This window comes from Ursus maritimus, unplaced genomic scaffold (assembly GCF_017311325.1).
Source record: "Ursus maritimus isolate PB19 unplaced genomic scaffold, ASM1731132v1 scaffold_3, whole genome shotgun sequence".
NCBI classification, from domain to species: Eukaryota; Metazoa; Chordata; class Mammalia; order Carnivora; family Ursidae; genus Ursus; species Ursus maritimus.
The window spans coordinates 49,773,675-49,793,619 of NW_024425563.1; the positions used below are offsets into that span (position 1 = coordinate 49,773,675).

General features: G+C 45.0%; 1 protein-coding gene across 2 annotated transcripts in view; it reads left to right on the forward strand.

Moving 5' to 3' along the window:
* The window catches only part of GSDME (gasdermin E), a 76,360-nt gene that overhangs the window by 36,564 nt on the left and 19,851 nt on the right, over positions 1-19,945 (forward strand). For both annotated transcript variants that reach the window (XM_040644186.1, XM_040644185.1), the window contains exons 4-8: positions 3,112-3,283; positions 4,932-5,052; positions 9,472-9,633; positions 11,605-11,732; positions 13,354-13,549. In XM_040644186.1, coding sequence (XP_040500120.1) covers positions 3,112-3,283; positions 4,932-5,052; positions 9,472-9,633; positions 11,605-11,732; positions 13,354-13,549 — 779 coding nt within the window. The remainder of the gene's footprint in view (positions 1-3,111; positions 3,284-4,931; positions 5,053-9,471; positions 9,634-11,604; positions 11,733-13,353; positions 13,550-19,945) is intronic.

Below are 19,945 nucleotides of genomic sequence, written 5' to 3' on the forward strand. Positions count from 1 at the left end.
GGGGGGGGGGGGGGCTCTGGAGGAGGTCAGTGTTTCAGTGGAGTCTCGGGTGGCTTAGGGCAATTTTTTTCTTTTCAAATAATTCAGCGTTTGCTAAGACAGCATCAAGTATTTGGTGCATTGTGGAAGTGCGATGATTTCCAGTGGGCCACCTCCCTTCAGACACCCCAGTGCGGCCTTCAGTCGTCCCTCTGCTGTGAGTTTGGGGTCTGTAAGCCAGGAGTTGCTCCTCTCACGTGTGCGTTCACGAGGGCTGCAGGCAGTTCCTGAACTGTAATCGAAGCAGTCGATTTTCAAGAATCTACTAGAAGCTGAAGTTGCCTTCAGTAGAAGGAGAGCATCAGCAGGGCCTGGTTCAAGCGTGCGTTCTGCCGGGTGGCTACACGGGCTTCTCTTCAGAGCCCGTGCCTCTAGGACCCAACACAATCTCTTAGGAAGACGCACATCTCTACGTCTGCCTATCATTCTTTCAGCTACACTGCTAATTCTCCATTTCCTCCGTCTTCTACGTGTTCTCTCACAGGTGCAGACACACACACTTGCACATTCCTTAAGGCAAAGAGACAAAGGGGGAAAACCCCACAAGTTTTATCCATTCATTCCAAAATTACACATTGTGCCCTTGCTGTGTACTAGGCACTGTCCTGAGATAAACAGTAATCAGGACGGGCACAGCCCCTGCTCCCATGGCGTTTCTAGTCTAGAGGGAGGAGATGGACACGGTACAAGTAAGCAAATGCGCTAGAAGCGTATTGGGTGTAAATATGCTGTCCAGATACCTGCTCTTAGGATGTGACAGTGTGGCCGAGTTGTCCCTCTGCACAGGGTGAGCAGGGAATGCCTGCCAGCCGGAGGAGGTGACTAGTGTCAGGATGTGGGAGTCGGGGCCATCAAGGCCGCGGGGCGGGCCTGTGCCTGTCAGGTTTAAGGCACAGAGAGAAAGCTGGAAGGCGGGGTTGGCCAGGGGCAGGAGCCAGATCATAGGATGTGATGTCGTCTTTGAAGGTTTCTAAGCAAGTGAGTTAAAGAGTACCTCCAACCCAATTAAATGACTCCTAATTCCCAGCAAGTGCACACAGTGGGGTGTATTTGCGGGACCGCAGCAAAGAACAGCAGAAGGTGGCTGGAGCCCGCTGGGGTTTGTGTGGCGTTTAACTCTGCTCGCTGCATGTCGTTTCATCTAGACCGTACAACAGCCCCACGAGGAGAGCGTCGTTACCGTCCGTTTATCCACAAGAAAAGCAAGGTGCACGGGTGGAGTGGTTCACCCAGCTGGAGGGGCAGACCTGGGATGTGAGCCCCAGGGGGCAAGCTCCAAGCCCCTGCTTCCTATGCCTTCCTGGAAATGGACCCCCCGAAAGCTTTTTTTAAAATTGTTGTCATCAATTTATTATTTTTTTAAACCCATGATTGATTGATTGATTTAGTAACTCTATACCCAAGGTGGGGCTCAAACTCATGACCCTGTGGTCAAGAGTCTCACGCTCCTCTGACTGAGCCAGCCAGGTGCCCCGTAGTACTTATTTAATATGTGTGAAACATGTTATACTTTGCATTTCTTTGAACACTACTGAGGTTGAACAGTTTTTCATGTGTCTATTTTTTTAAATTGTGGTAAAAAATATATGACCTATCACCTGTCATTTTAACCACTTTTGAGTGTATAGTTCAGTGGCACTAAGTACATTCACACTTTCTGGCAACCATCACCACCATCTGTTTCTAGAACTTTTTTGTCACCCCCAAACAGAAACTGTGTAGCCATCAAGCAAGGACTCCTCATTCCTCCTCTTCCCACAGCCCCTCCTTGAATCTACTTTGTCATTACGAATTTGCCAAGTCTAGATATTTCATATACGTAGGATCATCCGATATTTGTCCTTCTTGTCTGGCTTATTTGACTTCGCATGCAGTCTTCAGCGTTGGCTCATGAGGTGGCATGCATCGGAACATCAGTCCTTTTTATGGTTGAATATTGTCCCATTGTGTGTACATATCACATTTTGTCTGTCGATGGAGTTTCCACCTGGGGCAGCTTTTCACCCAGAGATAGGACCTTACAACTACTCACTCCTGTTCTGGGGATACTTTCTGACCCCTGGCAAATCTGTGTTTGTCCCGGGTTAGGGGTGCTGCTGAGTTTTTTAAGGTAACTAGCCTTGGTCTATTTAAAAAGCTCAAGAGTGGGGGTGTCTGGGTGGCTCAGTCAGTTGAGCACCCGACTTTTGATTTCGGCTCAAGTCATGATCTCAGGGTCATGAGATCAAGTCCCGCACTGAGTTGTGCACCCAGTGTGGAGTCTCCTTGTCCCTCGCCCTCTGCTCCTCCCCGACTCTCTCTCTCTCTCTCAAATAAATAAAATCTTAAAAAAAAAAAAAAAAAAGCTCAAGAGGAACACTGTAATTGTTCTGCGCCAACACCAACTCTAATTAGGTTCTTTCCCTGTCCGCTCCATAGACGGATAGTGTAGAGAGGTCCACAGGGGTTATTTCTTTACTTCAAAGCATGAAATCATCCGCTGTAGATGGAAATTTAGCTTGGTCTCGAAATTCTCCAGAGTAGCCACCCAGGAGCCCCAAGTCTCTGCTGGGGGACCCTGGGCAGGCCATGTCTGTCTGGCTTCAGTGTCCTCATCTGTAAAATGACATTAAACTCCTTCTAAGAGATTATGCACCCTTCCCAAACAGAGAGTTTAAAAATTCCTTTTCTAATTCTCCTCCGGGTTCTTCCCTGCTACTTGTATGTTAAGCCTGTGCCTCTCTCTGCTTTGAGAAGCCACTGGTCAGTGTTCCCCTGCAGTGATCCCACATTCCCGTGATGAGGTGACAAAGCCGACCCCCGGGGGTGCAAGGTGCAGGGACTGCAGTGCCCCCGCTGTGTGGGTTGCTGTGTGATGGGGGCTCCCTTACCTCCTAGCAGCCTTTCTCTGCATGCCTGGAAGTGCTGGGTGGTCTTGGGAAGCGTGGTTTATGTCTTTCTGGATGAACCCCCCCCCCCATTGCCAGGAAATCAGTGATGCTGACAGCTGCTCACCGTGGGAGGGGAGACAACCCATGCTGCCTCAATGTCCCCTGAGGCACAAGGCCACTCACAGCCAGTTTTCTTTTTCAGAGCAATCAATCTGAGAAACCCAGTGCTGCAGCAGGTGCTGGAGAGGAATAACGAGGTCCTGTGTGTCCTGACCCAGAAGATAGTGACGACGCAGCCGTGTGTGATATCGGAGCACATTCAGCTGGAGGAGAAGTGCGGCGGCATGGTGGGGATCCAGACCAAGACCGTGCAGGTGTGCGGGGTGTGCGGTGTGCCGATGCGGCCTCCCTGGTCCCAGTCCTCCCAGCTGGGGCCGTGGCCTCGTTGGGTGGTTTCTTCATGTGTCAGGACTCTTCTGTAGTGAGCTAATAGAAATCCAACCCAAAACTGGCTTCATCGAGAAATAATTTATTGGCTCGTGTAACTGAAACATTCTGGGTAGTCTGGCTTCAGTCACTGCCAGTTCGAAATCCAAAATTCAGAAAACTGCGTGTGCTGCCTTCCCTGGGGGTAGGTTCCCTCTCAGGTAGGCGCTGTCCTTGTGGGGTGGCTTTCGTCCCGCCTGCTGCCACCCCAGGGGAAAGTGTGCTCAGGGTTGGCTCTCACTGGACCATCCCTGGCTGTACCCATTCCTGAAGCAGACCCAAGGCCAGGGCTACGGGACCCTCAGAATGGCCCTGCTGGCTTGGGTCAGGTGCCTTCCCAAAAGAAAATGGGTCAAAAGAGTACTGACCGAGTCAATGCACAGGTAACGGCCAGAGGCCCTCAGAGCCAGGGGTCTCAAAATGATTACTTTGGGATGAACTGCCTCAAATCCTTTGTGGACTAAGGGAAGGTAAAGAGCAGTGTATGTGTCTATATACACATAAACAGAAGCTTCTGGATTAAAATAGAGACAGTCTTACCAGGCTGATCCCTGAGCCAGTACAGAACTTCTGTGGAACAAGAGGCTCCCAACCCCAAACTGTTTCCTCCACAGCTTCCCATGGTGCCTGATGTTCTGTTCTTAGAGATGTGCTTCCTGCGGTACCTTTGGCTTTTGCTAGAGGACCCAGGAAGTTGTATCTGGAAGGAGTGGAGACAGAGGTCTGCTCTGGAGCTGGGCTCTCCCTGGGGCAGTGATGAGGGAGGGGCCCGACAGGAGACAGCTTTGGCCGGCCCTGCCAGTGTTTCTGCCCATGGTGGACCCCCACCACAGGCCTGGCACTGGCCTGGGAATCAGGAGGCTGGCTGTCTCCACACCGACCAGGATCAAGTTGCTGAAAGGAGATCTGCAGTGTTTAGGCAACGATCGTCTCCCTAGGCCGTCATGGGAAAGGGTCACATTTGTAACAGTGTTGGAAGGGGAGAGCTTTGGTGCCTGACTGCTTGGCATTTCCTGGCAACCCTCCTCTCAGCCTTACCTCTCCTCCCTCCTGCCCCCCCCGGGTTTGTGGAACAGCGTGGTGTGCTGTCGATAGAAGTCCGGAATGATGCCCTTTTGGGGGCTGCTCACTCTTAGCCAGGTTCTTGCAGTCAGGCTTTGACCTTGTTTGGATTTTCATCATTGTGCGGGATGTTCAAGTCGTTACCCTAATCCTCTGCGAGCGAAATGAGAAGTTATCCTATTTATCGTCTTTATTCAGTACCATAAGCCTAGCCCGTTTCCCCCACTCTGGAATCCCGCTTTTGTGTCCCCACAGAAGTTTGCTCATTTACTTCCCAGTATATGCACGACCTCATGAGGCCCACCAGGGTGAAATCCTTACCTCTGCCGGCCGGCTTCTCTTTTCCAGTCAGTTCCTTGAGCCTTTGCTGAATGCCTCTCGTGCCCCAGGCCCTAGGCCGGCCACAGTGGGGAGGCAGAGAGAAGCCTGAGGGAGTCCGAGCACACAGGGGGCAGCTTGTGCTCTCACTCACAGGTGTCCGCAAAGGAAGATGGGAACATTGTCAAAGACACCAACATGGTGCTGGAGATCCCGGCTCCCACCGCCATCGCCTATGGCGTCATCGAGTTGTACGTGAGACAGGACGGCCAGTTCGGTGAGTGCTGCCTCTGCTGTGGGTATTAGAGGAAAGAGCTGGGAAGTGGGGGGGTGTCTCGGGACAGGTGAGGCAGGCGGGCTGTGTTGGGAGGACATCGGAGTGGGCGAGCTTTCACCAGCACGGCGCAGGGTCAGCAGCGTGGGCTCTGCCATCAGACGGACGGTATCAGCCCTGGTGCCGCGGCATCCCTGTGAGGCCTCAGCGAGTTGTGGATGTCGCTGAGCCTTAACTCCCCATCCCTGGAAGGGGAGAGCCATTCCCTCCCAGAGCTGCGCTCAGGATTAAACGGGACGAGCACTCGAAGTGCCTGGTCCGGTGCTTGTTTATCAAGTACTGTGTCTCCGCTCTTAATTATACTTTCATCAGCAGCATCTCACCTTCCTTCCCCCCCAGTATGAGACCAAAAACGTGGCACTTGACCTTGTTCTGCTGATCACCAGTGTTCAAAGCCGGGAGATCCTGGTCATTGCATCATTTGAAGAAAATAAGGGCTTTAGCTTAGCTCGGGTCTGCTGATCTAAGATGCTGGTGGCCCCTCCCTCAGGCTCGTCCTGGGAAAAAGTTGTGTCGAGCCCAAGAAAACTGACCACTTCTGGGGGCCATGAATGAATAAATGTAACATAATGATTGACTTTTTAAGGTATGGTAATGTCATAGTTATGTTTAAGAAAAAGAGTCTTCATTCTGAGAGATTGATACTGACATCTTCACAGATGAGATGGTAACACGTCTGTGGTTTGCTTCAAAAATAATGTGGGTGGAGTGTAAGGTGTGTGCATGGGGTACGGAGAAGGAAAGAACCACCGTCGAAGCTGGTCAGGGGGTATGTTCATTCATTATACTACTCTATTCTTGTGCCATTTCACCTTTTCCATAATGAGAAAGCTCTGAAAGGGATGCCATACTTGACCATGCCCCTATCTGCTGCGGTCTCCTGCTTTTCCCCCATTTGTTCTCTGTAAGGTTAGGGAGGAGGAAGTGGGCCAGCGGTCAGCCTTCTGTGTGCACTAGGCCCACACGCAGGCACACGCCACGGAGCTACAGCTGCAGGCGCTCAGAACGGGCACCGTCCCTACGGGACAGTCACCAGCTCCTGGGCACACGAGGAGCCAAAGATGACCCGCGCGAGGCATGGGATGCAGTGGCAGAGACTTCCTCTTCACACGTGGAGCAGCCTGCCTTTCAGGGAGGTGACAAGAGTGAGGGTGTCAGTTTGAAGAAGCTCGTCTGGAGAGGTTGGTCAGGGACACACGAAATGCCAGGAATACCCCGAATCATGACCAACAGGCTTTAGGCCATGGTTCCAAATTTGTGTCGTCGGCATTTTTATTATTTTATTCTGTCTCTTTGGAAGACTTCTGTCTACTGAACAAACTGCATTATTAAGATGATTCAGTTGTCCCTCCTGTTTTTGCTATCAGCATGTTACCACATGCACGTACAGGACTCCAGACTACGATGTTCAGGCCTGGTTATCCTGTCCAGATGGGTTGGCACTTCTATAAACCTCTTGAAAGCTTGGCCTGTACCGAGGCTGCCCATGAATGCTCTGAGGACCTTTGGTGGCTGGGGAGCAGGCTGGGGCTGCCACTCAAGGCTGTACCTGCGGGGAATGCCTTCCTGTTTCTCTGAGGGGGTGGCAGCGTCCTGCTCTGCTTTTCTCAGACAAGGTTGGAAAGACAGCCTTGTCTGGCACGGCTCTCCTGTTTGCATTTCAATTTCATGCCTTCTGTCTTGGCTGGCTTCTGCGGTCTTTGAAAGTAAACTCCTCTTAGTGCTGTGGAGAAGAGGTGCCAGGGGGAATTCTGGAGGTTCTGTTGGCTCACTTGCCACGTCCTGGCCAAGGAAGGCCTGCTCCGTTGCTCTTTCCCACTGCTGACTGTCATGCCTGTGCAGCCTGGTGGCCGGGCTGACATTGTATGTGACTCACTGCCTGATTTTTTAAAGCCAGTTCTGTTTTTTTCCCCTTTTCCCATCTGTGTTTTCTGTTGCTCTTGCCACAGAATATTCTGGTCTGGCTTCAGAAACATAGACCTGCAGGGGCCGGAAGGGCCTTTAAGGGGCTGCCTGATGTCTCCTCCCACTTTCTAGGAGGAAATACATTTGACAAGGATCCTGTTTGTCCTCTGAAACTTTAAGCAGAGGCTGCCTCCCTCTGTGTCCCTTGGGGGAGGCTCCTGTGCGTCCTGTCCTCACCCAGAGATTCTCTCAGCCATGACCCCTTCCTTCACCAAAAGCTCCCTCTTATAGCCAATCAGAAACATTGTTTTATGGTCTTGTACTTTTGCCTTGTGCTTTGTGTAATCAGGCATTATGCCAGTGTCCTTTCAGCGTGTACTTCTGATTGGATGCTCCGTGGACAGGAGCCTGTGCTCCCCACCCTGTCTGGGTCTGTGCACTTCTCGGCTGGTCTGATGCCCTGACAGCATCTCCCTGCTGGGTCCCACCGCACACTCTTATTTGGCTCTTCTGCTTCTCTGAATCTTTACGCATCTGTTCCATCCTAGCAGTATAGCTAATGTGATTATTTAAAAATAAAAATTTAGTCATTTCACACACCTGCTTAAACACCCTTCCCAGGCTCCCTCTGTCCCAAGAGAAAGTCTGCACTTCAGGTGCGATATGACCCAGGCTCAGTATTTGTCCGGCCTTCCTTCTAACCTCTAGCTGCTGCTGCTGTCGCCATCTGGCCAGTTAACCCACTGTCTGGGAACACTCCTCTGGCTCTTATCCCGGAGTTCCATGCCTGCCTGCGTGCTCTCTGCCTCTTTGCCTAACTTATTCCTACTGAAACTTTAGGGGGTTCCTTAGAAACTGCTTCATCTAAGAAACCTTTTTTAGTTCTCTCTCTAGCTTCAGGGACCTCCCCACCTCCTCCCACATGGCCTATGTTACCTCTGTCCCCACTCATAACACACTTCTTGAGGCCTGGACTGTAGTCCCTTGTGTCACTGGCTCCTAGCACAGTGCCTGACGCTGAAAAGAATGACAGAATCGGCAGTGTCTTGAGGGGCTCACGTGTGTGTACTGGCAAGAGTGGCGCTGGTGCCAGAGATTCCTAAAATACCAGTTGGCAGCCCTGCCCAGCTCTTGGCAGGACTGGAGACTATGTTAATAGTCATGGTGGCTGTCCCGGGGGAGCAAAGTTATTACCTGAGGGCTGGTTCACATTTATCTGCCTCCGTGCCTGGTGCAAAGGGCAGAGTGTGCCAGGGCTGCTCTGGATGTCTGGTGAGTGTGGGTCATGAGTGAGTAAATGAAGGACTGTTGCATTCGACTTTAGACAGCGATTTGATCTTTTTATGTCATGTGTGCCCACAAGCAAATAAAAATGCATGCTAATCCTCCTGCCTTCCACACTTTTATTCCATAGCCTGTGCTTAACTACACAAATTATTAATTAGAAGCATTAAAAGAACCCTAATTCACAAGTTCACTTACTGTTTTGGCTTATTAAGGACATAATTATTACATAATAACTGTTACCTTAGTTGTATTCTTAAATATGAAAATATTTAAGGAAACCTTTCTTTTTATATTTAAAAAAACTTATTATGGAAAATTTCATACATGTTCAAAAGTAGAGATAATGTAATGAACTCCCATGTACCTACGATCCAGCTTTAATAATGGGGGTGATTCATGTTTCATCTATAACTTTACCACCTCTCTCTACCCCACTCAATTATTTCGAAACAAATCCTAGGCATTATATTGTTCTGTCTGTAAATATTTCAGTATATCTAAAGATAAGGCTGTTTTAAAAAGACTAGTTTTGCCTTCATATAGATTCATGGAGAATGTATTCATCTTTTTTTTCTTCACTCAGCATATTTGTAAGATTGATTCACACACTTGCAGAAGTCAGAAGTTCAGTTTTTGTTGTGTACTATTGGATTTACTACCGAAGGAAAGTTAAGACTTTAAAATACAACCATTTGTATACTTAAATATATTATCAATAATACTTTAATATTATCAGTTCAGTCAAGTCAAATTTATTAATCAAATTTAAATATTTTGTTTCATACATGGTGAGTTATATAAGATTCGGTTTTATTAAAAAGAAAACCACAGGCCCCAAATGGTGTCACTTTAAAATTTACTTAGTTGGATTTTGGTTAACAGTTTGTTCAAATCAGGCTAAGGAAATACTTCTGATATTTGAAAGATTGCTTCCTGCCTCTTTAGAAAGGATACGCTGGAGAGCTTTATGTTTAGAACAACCATTTCTCCTGTAATTGTAGGAAGAGGCTGAATTTTATCAAATAGCCTAACGTGTAGGAAGTGGGTCTATGGGGTCAGGGTGCATGTGTCCCCCACTGCCCTACCCCATTGGGTAAAGCTGGGTCTGAGGTGTGCTAACAAGGCCCGGCTAACCCTGTGCCTGGCTTGTCCTTTTCTCTCACATTACAGAATTCTGCCTCCTACAAGGGAAGCCTGGTGGCTTCGAGCTCAAGAAAAGTGGCTCTGTCTTCATGGACCCTCTGCCCTTACAAGAGTTTCCATTTGGGGACATGCCAGATGCTGGGCAGGGACCGTCTGCCCTGGATTGGCCGTTGCGTGTTTTAAAACAAGGTATTGCCAGCAGGGTGGGGTGCAGTGAGCCGATGTGATGGGGCCTTCATGAGCGAGGACTCCTGAGACTTAATGGAGAACAGAGAGGACGGTGCCTCCAACTTGGACCCTGCAATTCAGCAGGTTGCACCTCAGTGGGATCTGAGGGAACCTCAGGTCTTAGGTGCCATGTTTTGAGGAAGGGGTAGAAGACTGAGGACTGAAAGTCCGGGCATGTTCTTTCATTTTAACCATAGAAACCTTGCTATTAAAAACAGCTGATCAGCAACAAAGAGAACCCCAAATCTGCACCTGTTTCGTTATATTCCAGCCTTCACTGCCAGCACAGGCAAGGCTTTGTCAGCATTGCAAAATGCTCTCTTGGGGGCTTTGTATCCACATGGCTTGAAGCCCTGCAGTGCCATGGCACCTGGGGAGGAGGGGAGTACCTGCGACTTGCCTGCCGCAACTCTTTTTATTCCCCGTAGCATTTTGTGTTTTAAAAAGTTGCCTTTCCTTCTCGTGGCATGGGCAAGGGGAGGGGAGCGTAGTATGTGGCAGAAGAGAAAATGGGCAAGGAAAAGGTGAAACACTCAGGAACGAGCTTGGTAAAAAGAGATAGGAGCAGCTCAGAATACGGTCTGGCTGGGAGGATAAGAAAATTCTTACCTGTGGGGCTTCGGTGAGTCCCAAACCAGAAGATGCTTTTGTTTCTTCAGCCAAAGTGCCAGTGTTACAAGAAATGGCAAGGAAGGCCCAATCTTAAGATGGGGTGTCCCCATCTTATGCAGGGCTGTGAGCCCCTCCTCTGCTTCCTCGAGACTGATAATTGGGTGTGACTTCCAGTTGCCGTTTAAGCACTGCCATGGGTTAGAACCACAGCAGAGCGCCCCACAGCCTTGAACTGTGCTACAGGGAAGTGAGAAGACAGTTCGTGGGGTGCAGCTTCCTTGTATTTTCCTTTCCCACCAGTCCATGCTGTCAGTTGGTCATTCCAGTCAGTCTGAGGTGGAGTGGGATGGCTGGGCCTGTGAAGCAGGGGTAGGATCGGGGGCAGCCTGGCTTTTGTGCCCTCAGACCCCAGACCAACAAGGAAAGCTCTTCTCTCCCGGCTGGGGTGGCAAAGACCTAGCTGTGTTCATAGGGAAGTTTTTGAGTCTGTCTGGGACCGATGTGACCTGTTCTGTCCACAGGGCTGACAGCTGGGTGCTGGAATTCCCCGTCAGCGGGGGTGTAGTGCAGTATGTAATAGTATGCCTCCCTGCACATGAAAGCTGTGCTTTATCAGATCTCGCTTTTAAATCCCCACTGGGCTTAACTTACTAGAACTGTTTCAGTGTATTTAAAAAAAAAAAAAGATTTTAAGGAGAGAGCCTCAGGCATCCTGTGGAAGATGGGCATAGCCTAGCTGGGTGGGCCTGTGTGCCTGCTGTCCAGGACCGGTGGAGAACAATGAATGGGAAAAGTGGAGTGGCTGTGTTTGCCATGAAAACAGAGTGCCAGACTTTGAGAAGCAAGCATTAAATATTAAAGGATAAAAATCTGCATGGTGTTAGAAGAAAGGACATGGAAAATGATGGCCTTTGGATTTGCATGGCTGTGAAGCCCTGTAAAAGTACTGATGGTTAGTAATTCAGCCTTGACAATTTATTTCTATAGAAATCATGCTAAATAGGAGTTTAAATAATTGATCAGACTTTTCCAGAAAATAGACTTAATGTTTAGTGAGTCATTAGAACAAAAGAGTGAAGTCTGAAACAAATCTGGGCGGCCCTCTCTCTTTTCGTCCCTCTTTTTTCTTAAGGTCATTTGGTTATTGAGAACATGCAGGCCGGTAGCTAGCTTGAGGTCTAAGTCGTGTTCCACGAGTGGCTCTGCTCCTGGAAGTGTCTAGGAGAGAACTGAGGACAGTGACTGTAAAAAGTCTGCTGTCCCTTGTTTGGAGACACGCACAGCAGTCATGACACCGGGCGCGCTCTGCTGCTTTCACAGCCACCCCGCTCTTGGAGAGGAATTTCCATCCCTTTGTGGAGCTGCCGGAAGAGCAGCAGACGGCACTGAGCAACGTCCTCCAGGCGGTCCTGTCTGATGAAGAATTACTTGTGGCCCTGGAGCAAGTGGTAAGATCAGAGACCTCCTGAGACAGTGTTTCCACCGGGGTTTTCTGGAGATGTGGACAGGCTCAATCTCTTGGGATAAAGCCGAGAGCTGGGATAAAATTGTATTTGAAATGTCCCCACCTCCTTTAAACCTTAAAGCTTCTTTGTTTCTTACTCCCAGGTCCTTAGTGTTCTAACTGAAGAAAGGTGGCTGATGTCAGGAATCGAAGGGTAGAGTGGTTCCCTAAAGGCTGTTGTAACAACTTACTACAAATTCTGTGGCTTTGAAAAACAGAAATTTATTTTTAGAGTTCCGGAGGCCAGAAGTCTGGAGCTGGGATGTCAGCAGGGCCCTGCTTCCCCCACAGGCTCAGGGGGAGAACCCTTCCTTGCCTCTTCCAGCTTCTGGTAGCTCCTGATGCTCCTTGGCTTGTGGCCACACTGCTCGTCTCTGTCTCCCCGTGCCTCTATCTTCTGTGTCAGTGTCCTCCCCTTTTCTGTCACTTAAAGGACACGTTGGATATAGGGCCCACTCCAGTCTAGGAGCATCTCATCTTGAGATCCTTACCTTAATTATATCTGCAAAGACTCTTACTCTTATTCCAAATAAGGTCATACTCTGAAGTTCCAGGTGAACATATATTTGAGGGGCCACTATTCAACCCCACTACAAGGGGGCTGCGTGGTAGAGTCCAATAAGTCAACTTATTCTATTTAGAATAGATTAAAAAGCAGGCCTTTGTATTTTTCTGTTTTGTAGCAGAAGGATTTTCTGGGGAGGTTGAGTTCCTTAACTATTAGTTGTACAAATGCTGAAGGACATACCAGCTGCCAACCTGCCAGACTTTGTACTCTCTTTCCTTAAGGGGGCTGGGGCACAATTAAGATGATTCAATACTTAATGATTTCCAGGAGAGCATTCATGTTATTTTTCCCTCTTGCAATTGGATTGTGTGGAAAGAGCTTAGCTACCAGTGATGGAACCTGCAGTTGTTGAAATAGTCCAACAGTCCAGGACATCCGGGTGTTCTGGAGGATGTGAAGCTCACAGGAGGGTGTGCTAGCCCCAGGGAGAACACAAATGTTTCAAAAAGCCCACTGACTTGTACTTCCTAAAATAGCTCCTTTCAAGAGGGAAATCTCAGACTAGTACCCTTTGGAAAGAACATCAACTGTCCGGTCAGCTGTGGGAGAAGCAAGCTGCCCCGGTGGTGGGGGCTGGCCCCACCTCCCAGCAGGCCCACTGCGGATGGCTGAGGCTGCCTTGGGCCCAGCTGGGTATGTGGTTGGGGGCTGGTGTGCCAAGTTTAGAGCTGGAGAACCATGACAGGACAATGTTTTTATGTTCCTCTCCTTAGTTCTGCATTTAGTCACCTGTCCCTGTCCCTGTCCCAACCTGACAGACCCTGCCTTGTCCTGGAAGGTTCTATTCATAGTTCTTGCATTCCTTCTCCCCTCTCTGTGAAAGAATAGTACCAGGCAAGGCTGTTTACTCTCTCCTTATGAGAGATTAGTGATTTCAAAACAGAAAAGAATGCAGGGTTTTGCTTTACTTGGGAGATGGTGGAAGGGTAAATAATTGCATGTCATGGGGCAGCTTGGCCTCTGGCTTTACTATATCTCTTTTCTCCTCCCTCTGCAGTGTGAGGATGTGGTCAGCGGCCTGTCACCTCCACCGGCAATACTGGGGGAGCTGAAGCCCCCACAGCAGCAGGACCTCATGGCTTTCCTATGTCTGGTGGGGTACAGAGTCCAGGGTGGGTGTCCAGGCCCGGAGGATGCAGTCAGCAACCAGAAGCTCTTTTCTACGGCCTACTTCTTGGTCAGTGCACTAGCAGGTATGGAAAAAGAAAGAACTGTTGTTGCTCTGAAATTGCTTTGCTTACCATTGTGGAATATTTGGTACATGTGGTTCCCTCCCTTTCAGCAGTATGGGGAGGTTAAGTGGAAGGCTGAGGAAGCTTTTATGATTGCCATGAAAAGTCCTAGACTTGTGTGATACCAGCCTCTTCTACTCTCTTGGAGAGCATGTCTGTCTCTCCTCCTGTCTGCAGGCACACACCCTCAGCAACACAGGAAGGTATCTCCTCAAATACAGCCTGCAGTTCACACTGGAGCCCTGACAGTGCTGCATGGCAGGGCTTTCATTTGACAACTGCTCTCTCCCCTAGTGTTTCGGGACTTCTGATCCTCTTTGCAAACGTACTGGCCACTTGTGGCCATTTGGGTAGGGAGACTGTGGAGAGCATCCATTCACTTAGCATAATGTCCTCAGGGTCCATCCATATTGTCACAAATGACAAGATTTCCTTCTTTCCTTTTTTCATGGCTGAATAATATTCCATTGTATATACATGCCACATTTTCTTTATCTATGCATTCATCAGTGGAAACTTAGGTTGCTTCCAAATCTTAGTTATTTTAAGTAATGCTGCAATGAATGTGGGGTGCATATATATATTTCCTAAAGTTAGTGTTTTTATTTTCTTCAGATAATTACCCAGAAGCAGAATTGCTAGATTATATGGCAGTTCTAGTTTTAATTTTGGGGGGAACCTCCATATTGTTTTCCATAGTGGCTGTACCAATTTACATTCCTACCAATGGTGCACAAGAATTCCCTTTTCTCCATATCCTTACCAACACTTATTTCTTGTTTTGAAAAATAGCCATTCTAACAGATGTGAGGCAATATCTTATTGTGATTCTGATTTTCATTGCTCTGATGATTAGTAACATTAAGCACCTTTTCATGTACCTATTAGCTATCTGTAGGTATTCCTTGGAAAAATGTCTATTCAGATCCTCTGCTCATTTCAATTGGATGGTTTGGGGTTTTTTTGTTTTGTTTTGCTATTGAGTTGTATGAGTCCTTTTATATTTTGGATATTAACACCTTATTAGAATTATCTTTGTAAATATTTTTTCCCATTCAATAGGTTGCCATTTAATTTTGTTGGTTTCTTTTGCTGTGCAGTTCTTTGGTTTGATGTAGTCCTACTTAATTTTGGTTTTGTTGCCTTTGGTCTTGGTGATGATTTTTTTAGATTTAACACCAAATGCAGTCTCAAGGAGCTTATTACCTTTGTTGTTTTGTTCTAGGAGTTTTATGGTTTCAGGGCTTATGTTCAAATCCTTGATCCATTTCAAGTTAATTTTGTGTATGGTGTAAAATAGTGATCCAGTTTCATTCTTTTGATACAGCTGTTCGATTTTCCCATGCCGCTTACTAAAGAGGTTGTCTTCTCCCCATTGTATATTTCTGGCTCCTTGTCATAAATTAATGGACCAAATGGGTTTATTTCTGGGCTCTCTATTCTGTTCCATTGATCTATAGTCTGTTTTTATGCCAATACTGTACTGTTTTGATCAGTATAGCTTTGTAATATAGTTTGAAATAAGACAATATGATGTCTCCAGCTTTGTTCTTTCTCAAGATTGCCTTGGCTATTTGGGGGTCTTTTGTGGTTTCATACAAATTTTAGAATTGTTTGTTCTATTTCTGTGAAAAATGCCATTGGAATTTTGATAGAGATTGCATCCAATCTGTACACTGCTTTGGGTAGTATGGACATTTTAACAATATTCTTCCATTTATTTGTGTCTTCTTCAATTTCCTTCATCAGTGTCCTGTGGTTTTGAGTGTACAGGTTTTTCACCTCCTTGGTTAAATTTATTCCTAGGTATTTTGTTCTTTTTATGTAATTATAAATGGGATTTTCTTAATTTCTCTTCTGATTATTCATTAGTATATAGAAACACAACAGAGTTTTGTATATTGATTTTTGTATCCTGTAACGTCTAAATTTACTTGTTCTATTTTCTATATATAGTATCATGTCATCCATAAATAGTGACAGTTTTACTTCTTTCTTTCCAGTTTGGATGTGTTTTCCTTTCTAGCGTAATTGCTCCGGCTAGGATTTCTAATACTGTATTGAATAACAGTGGTGAGAATGGGCATCCTTGTCTTGTTTCTGATCTTAGAGGAAAAGCTTTCTGCTTTTCACCATTAAATATGACATTAGCTGTGGGCTTGTCATATATGGCCTTTTTACGTTGAGGTACATGGCCTCTATACTTTGACAGGCTCTTTTTTTTTATTATCATAAATCAATGTTGAATTTTGTCAAATGCTTTTTCTGCATCTATTGAGATGATCATAGGATTCTTTTTTTTTTTTTTTAAAGATTTTATTTATTTATTTGACAGAGATAGAGACAGCCAGCGAGAGAGGGAACACAAGCAGGGGGAGCGGGAGAGGAAGAAGCAGGCCCACAGCGGAGGAGCCTGATGTGGGGCTCGATCCCATAACGCCGGGATCACGCCCTGAGCCGAAGGCAGGCGCCCAACCGCTGTGCCACCCAGGCGCCCCTGATCATAGGATTCTTATCCTTCATTTTGTTACTGTGGTGTATCATGTTGATTGATTTGTGGAAGTTCAGCCATCCTTGCATTCCTGGAATAAATCCCATTTGATCATGGTATATGAGACTTTTAATGTACTGTTAAAGTCAGTTTATGAATATTTTGTTGAGGACGTTTGCATCTATGTTCATCAGGGATATTGGTCTGTAATTTTCTTGTGGCCTCCTTGTCTGGTTTTGTTATCAGGGTAATACTGGCCTTGAAAAAGGAGATTCCAAGAGTTTGCGAAGGATTAGTATTAATTTTTCTTTGAATTTTGTTTTTATTTAAGTAAGCTTTATGCCCAATGTGAGGCTTGAACTCACGACCCTGACATCAAGAGTCACATGCTCCATTGAGCCAGCCAGGTGCTCCAGTATTAATTTTTCTTTAAATGTTTCATAGAATTCACCCATGAAAACATCTGGTCCTGGACTTTTGTTTGTTAGAAGGTTTTGGTTACTGATTCAATCTCCTTACTCATAATCAGTTTGTTGAGATTTTCTATTTCTTCCTGATTTTGTTTTGGTAGGTGGTATGTTTGTAGGAATTCATCCCTTTCTTCTAGCTTGTCCAATTTGTTGGTGTATAGTTGTTCATAGTTTCTCAAGATCCTTTGTATTTCTGTGTTATCAGTTGTAATTTCTCTTTCATTTCTGATTGTATTTACTTGAGTCTTCTATTTCTTCGTGAGTGTAGCTAAAGGTTTATCAATTTTATCTTCTCAAAGAACCAGCTCCTTATTATTTTTTGTTAGTCTCTATTTCATTTATTTCCACTATGATCTTTTGTTCTTTCCTTCTACTAAGTTTGGGCTAAGTTTATTCGTCCCTTCCTAGTTCCTTCAGGTATAAATAGGATGTGTATTTGAGATTTTTTTTGTTTCTTAAGGGAAATTATTGCCATGAACTTCCCTCTTGAACTGCCTTTACTGCATCAAATAAGTTTCAGTATATTTCCATTTTCATTTGTCTCAAGGTATCTTTTGAATTCTCTGTTGATTTCTAATTTCACCCATTGATCACTGAGTAGCATTTTTGATGTCTACATATTTGTGACTTTTCCAGTTTTCTTCTGTTAATTGATTTTAGTTTTATACCACTGAAATCATATTAAGCATCTTTTCCAGTCACAGTCTTCTTAAATTTATTAAGACTTGTTTTGTGGTATAACATGTGATCTATCCCAGGGAATATTCTGTATATATCTGTTAAGTCCATCTTAATGTGTTGTTTAAGGCTGAGGTTTCCCTGCTGATATTCCGTCTGGATGATCTATCCCTGATAAATGGCGTATGAAGTTCTCTACTATTATTATATTGCTGTGTATTTCTCTCTTTAGGTCTGTTATTATTTTCTTTATATATTTAGGTGCTCCTATGTTGGGTGCATAAATGTGTTCTATTTTCTTGTACTGACCCATTTATCATTATATAATGCACTTCTTTGTGTTATTACAGTCTTTAAGTTTAGCTATCCCCGCTTTCTTTTGGTTTCCATTTAGATGGAATACTTTTTACCAACTTTCAGTCTGTGTCTTGACATCTTAAGTGAGTCTCTTGTAGGCAGCATATAGATGAATCTTTTTATTTTTTGCATTCAGCCACTCTGTCTTTTGACTAGAGAATTTAGTCCATTTATATTTAAACTAGTTAATAATAGGTATGTACTTATTGCCATTAAAAATTATTTTGTGGCTGTTTTGTAGTTTTTGTTCCTTTCTTGCACTCTTCGTTGATTTTCTGTAGTTATATGCTTAGATTCTGTTCTCTGTGTATCTACTGTAGGTTGTTGCTTTGCAGTTACCATGATGCTTACATTTGAGAACTTTTTAAAGTCTATTTTTTTTAAGACTTTGATAGAGTGCGTGTGCGTGCATGAGCAGAGGGAAGGGCAAAGGGAGAGGGAGAATCAGGTTCCCCACTGAGCAGGGAGCACAAGGTGGGGCTTGATCCCAGAACCCTAGGATCATGACCTGAGCAAAAGGTAGACACTTAACCAACTAAGCCACCCAAGGGCCCCATAATCTATTTAAGTTGGTAATAACTGAAGTTTGAATGCATTCTAAAGCCCTACATTTTTACTACCTCCTCCACCACATTTTAAGGTTTTGATGTCAGTTTGTAACTTTATATCTTGTGTATGCCTTAACAAATTATTGTATAGTGTTTTTACTATTTAGAATTAAACATTTTTTCTTTTATTCACTTTAAATTTTAATTCCAGTATATTAGTTTCAGGTGTATAATATATTGATTGCAATCTATGTGTTACTCAGTGCTCATCATGATAAGTGTATTCTTTAATACCCATCATCCATTTTACCCATTCCCCACCAACCTCCCCTCTGGTAACCATCAGTTTGTTCTCTATAGTTGAGAATATTTTTGGTGGTTTGACTTTTTTTTTCTTTGCTCATTTGTTTTGTTTCTTAAATTCCACATATGAGTGAAATTGCATGGTATTTGTCTTTCTCTGATGGACTTGTTTCACTTAGCGTTATACTCTCTAGCTACATCCATGTACTTGACCATGGCAAGATTTCATTCCTTTTTATGGCTAAATAACATTCCATTGTGTATGTATATGTGTGTGTGTACATATCTCACATCTTCTGCACCCATTCATTTATCCATGGACTATAGATGGACTATTGCTTGGGCTGCTTCCATTATTTGGCTATTGTAAATAATGCTGCTATAAATATAGGTGTGCATGTATCCCTCTGAATTAATGCTTTTGTTTTCTTTGGGTAAATACCCCATAGCGCAATTCCTGGATTGTAAGGTAGTTCTATTTTTAACTTTTTGGGGAAAAAATACTTTTTCCCCACAGTGGCTGTATCAGTTTGCATTCCCAGCAACAGTGTGGGAGGGTTCCTTTTTCTCCACATCCTTGCCAACAGCTGTTGTTTCTTGCATTGTTGATTTTAGCTATTCTGACAGATGTGGGGTAATAGCTCATTGGAATTTTGATTTGTAGTCCCAACAGTTTACTTTTGCTTTTGTTTTCTTGCCTCAGGAGACACACCTAGAAAAAAGTTGCTGTGTTCTTTTCTAGGATTTTCATGGCTTCCTGTCTTACATTTAGCTCTTTAATCAATTTTGAGTTTATTTTTGTGTATGAAGGTGGTCCAGTTTCTTTCTTTTGCATGTTGTCCAGTTTTCCCAACACCATTTGTTGAAGAGATTGCCTTCCCCCCCCCCATTGGATATTCTTTCCTGCTTTGTTGAAGATTAATTGACCATATAATTGTGGTCTTATTTTTGGGTCTTCTCTTTTGGTCCAATGATCTATGTGTCTTTGTGCCAGGATCATCCTGTTTTGATTACTACAGCTTTATAATATAACTTAATATCCAGAATTGTGATGCCTCCAGCTTTGCTTTTGTTTTTCAGTACTGTCTTGGCTATTTGGAGTCTTTTGTGGTTCCATACACATTATAGGATTGTTTGTTCTAGTTCTGTAAAAAGTGCTGTTGGAATTTTGACGGAGATTGCATTAAATATGTGGAATTGCTTTGGGTTGTATAGACAAATTAATATTTGTTTTTCCAATGCATGAGCACAGAATCAGTCCATTTCTTTATATTGTCCTCAATTTTTCTCATCAATGTTTTATAGTTTTCAGAGTACAATCTTTTACCTTTTGGCTTAGGTTTATTCCTAGGTATCTTATTATTTTTGGTGCAACAGTAAATGGGATTGTTTTCTTAATTTCTCTTTCTGCTGCTTCATCATTGGTATATAGAAATGCAACAGATTTTTGTGGATTTTGTATCATGCCACTTTACCGAATTTGTTTATCCATTCTAGCAGTTTTTTTGAT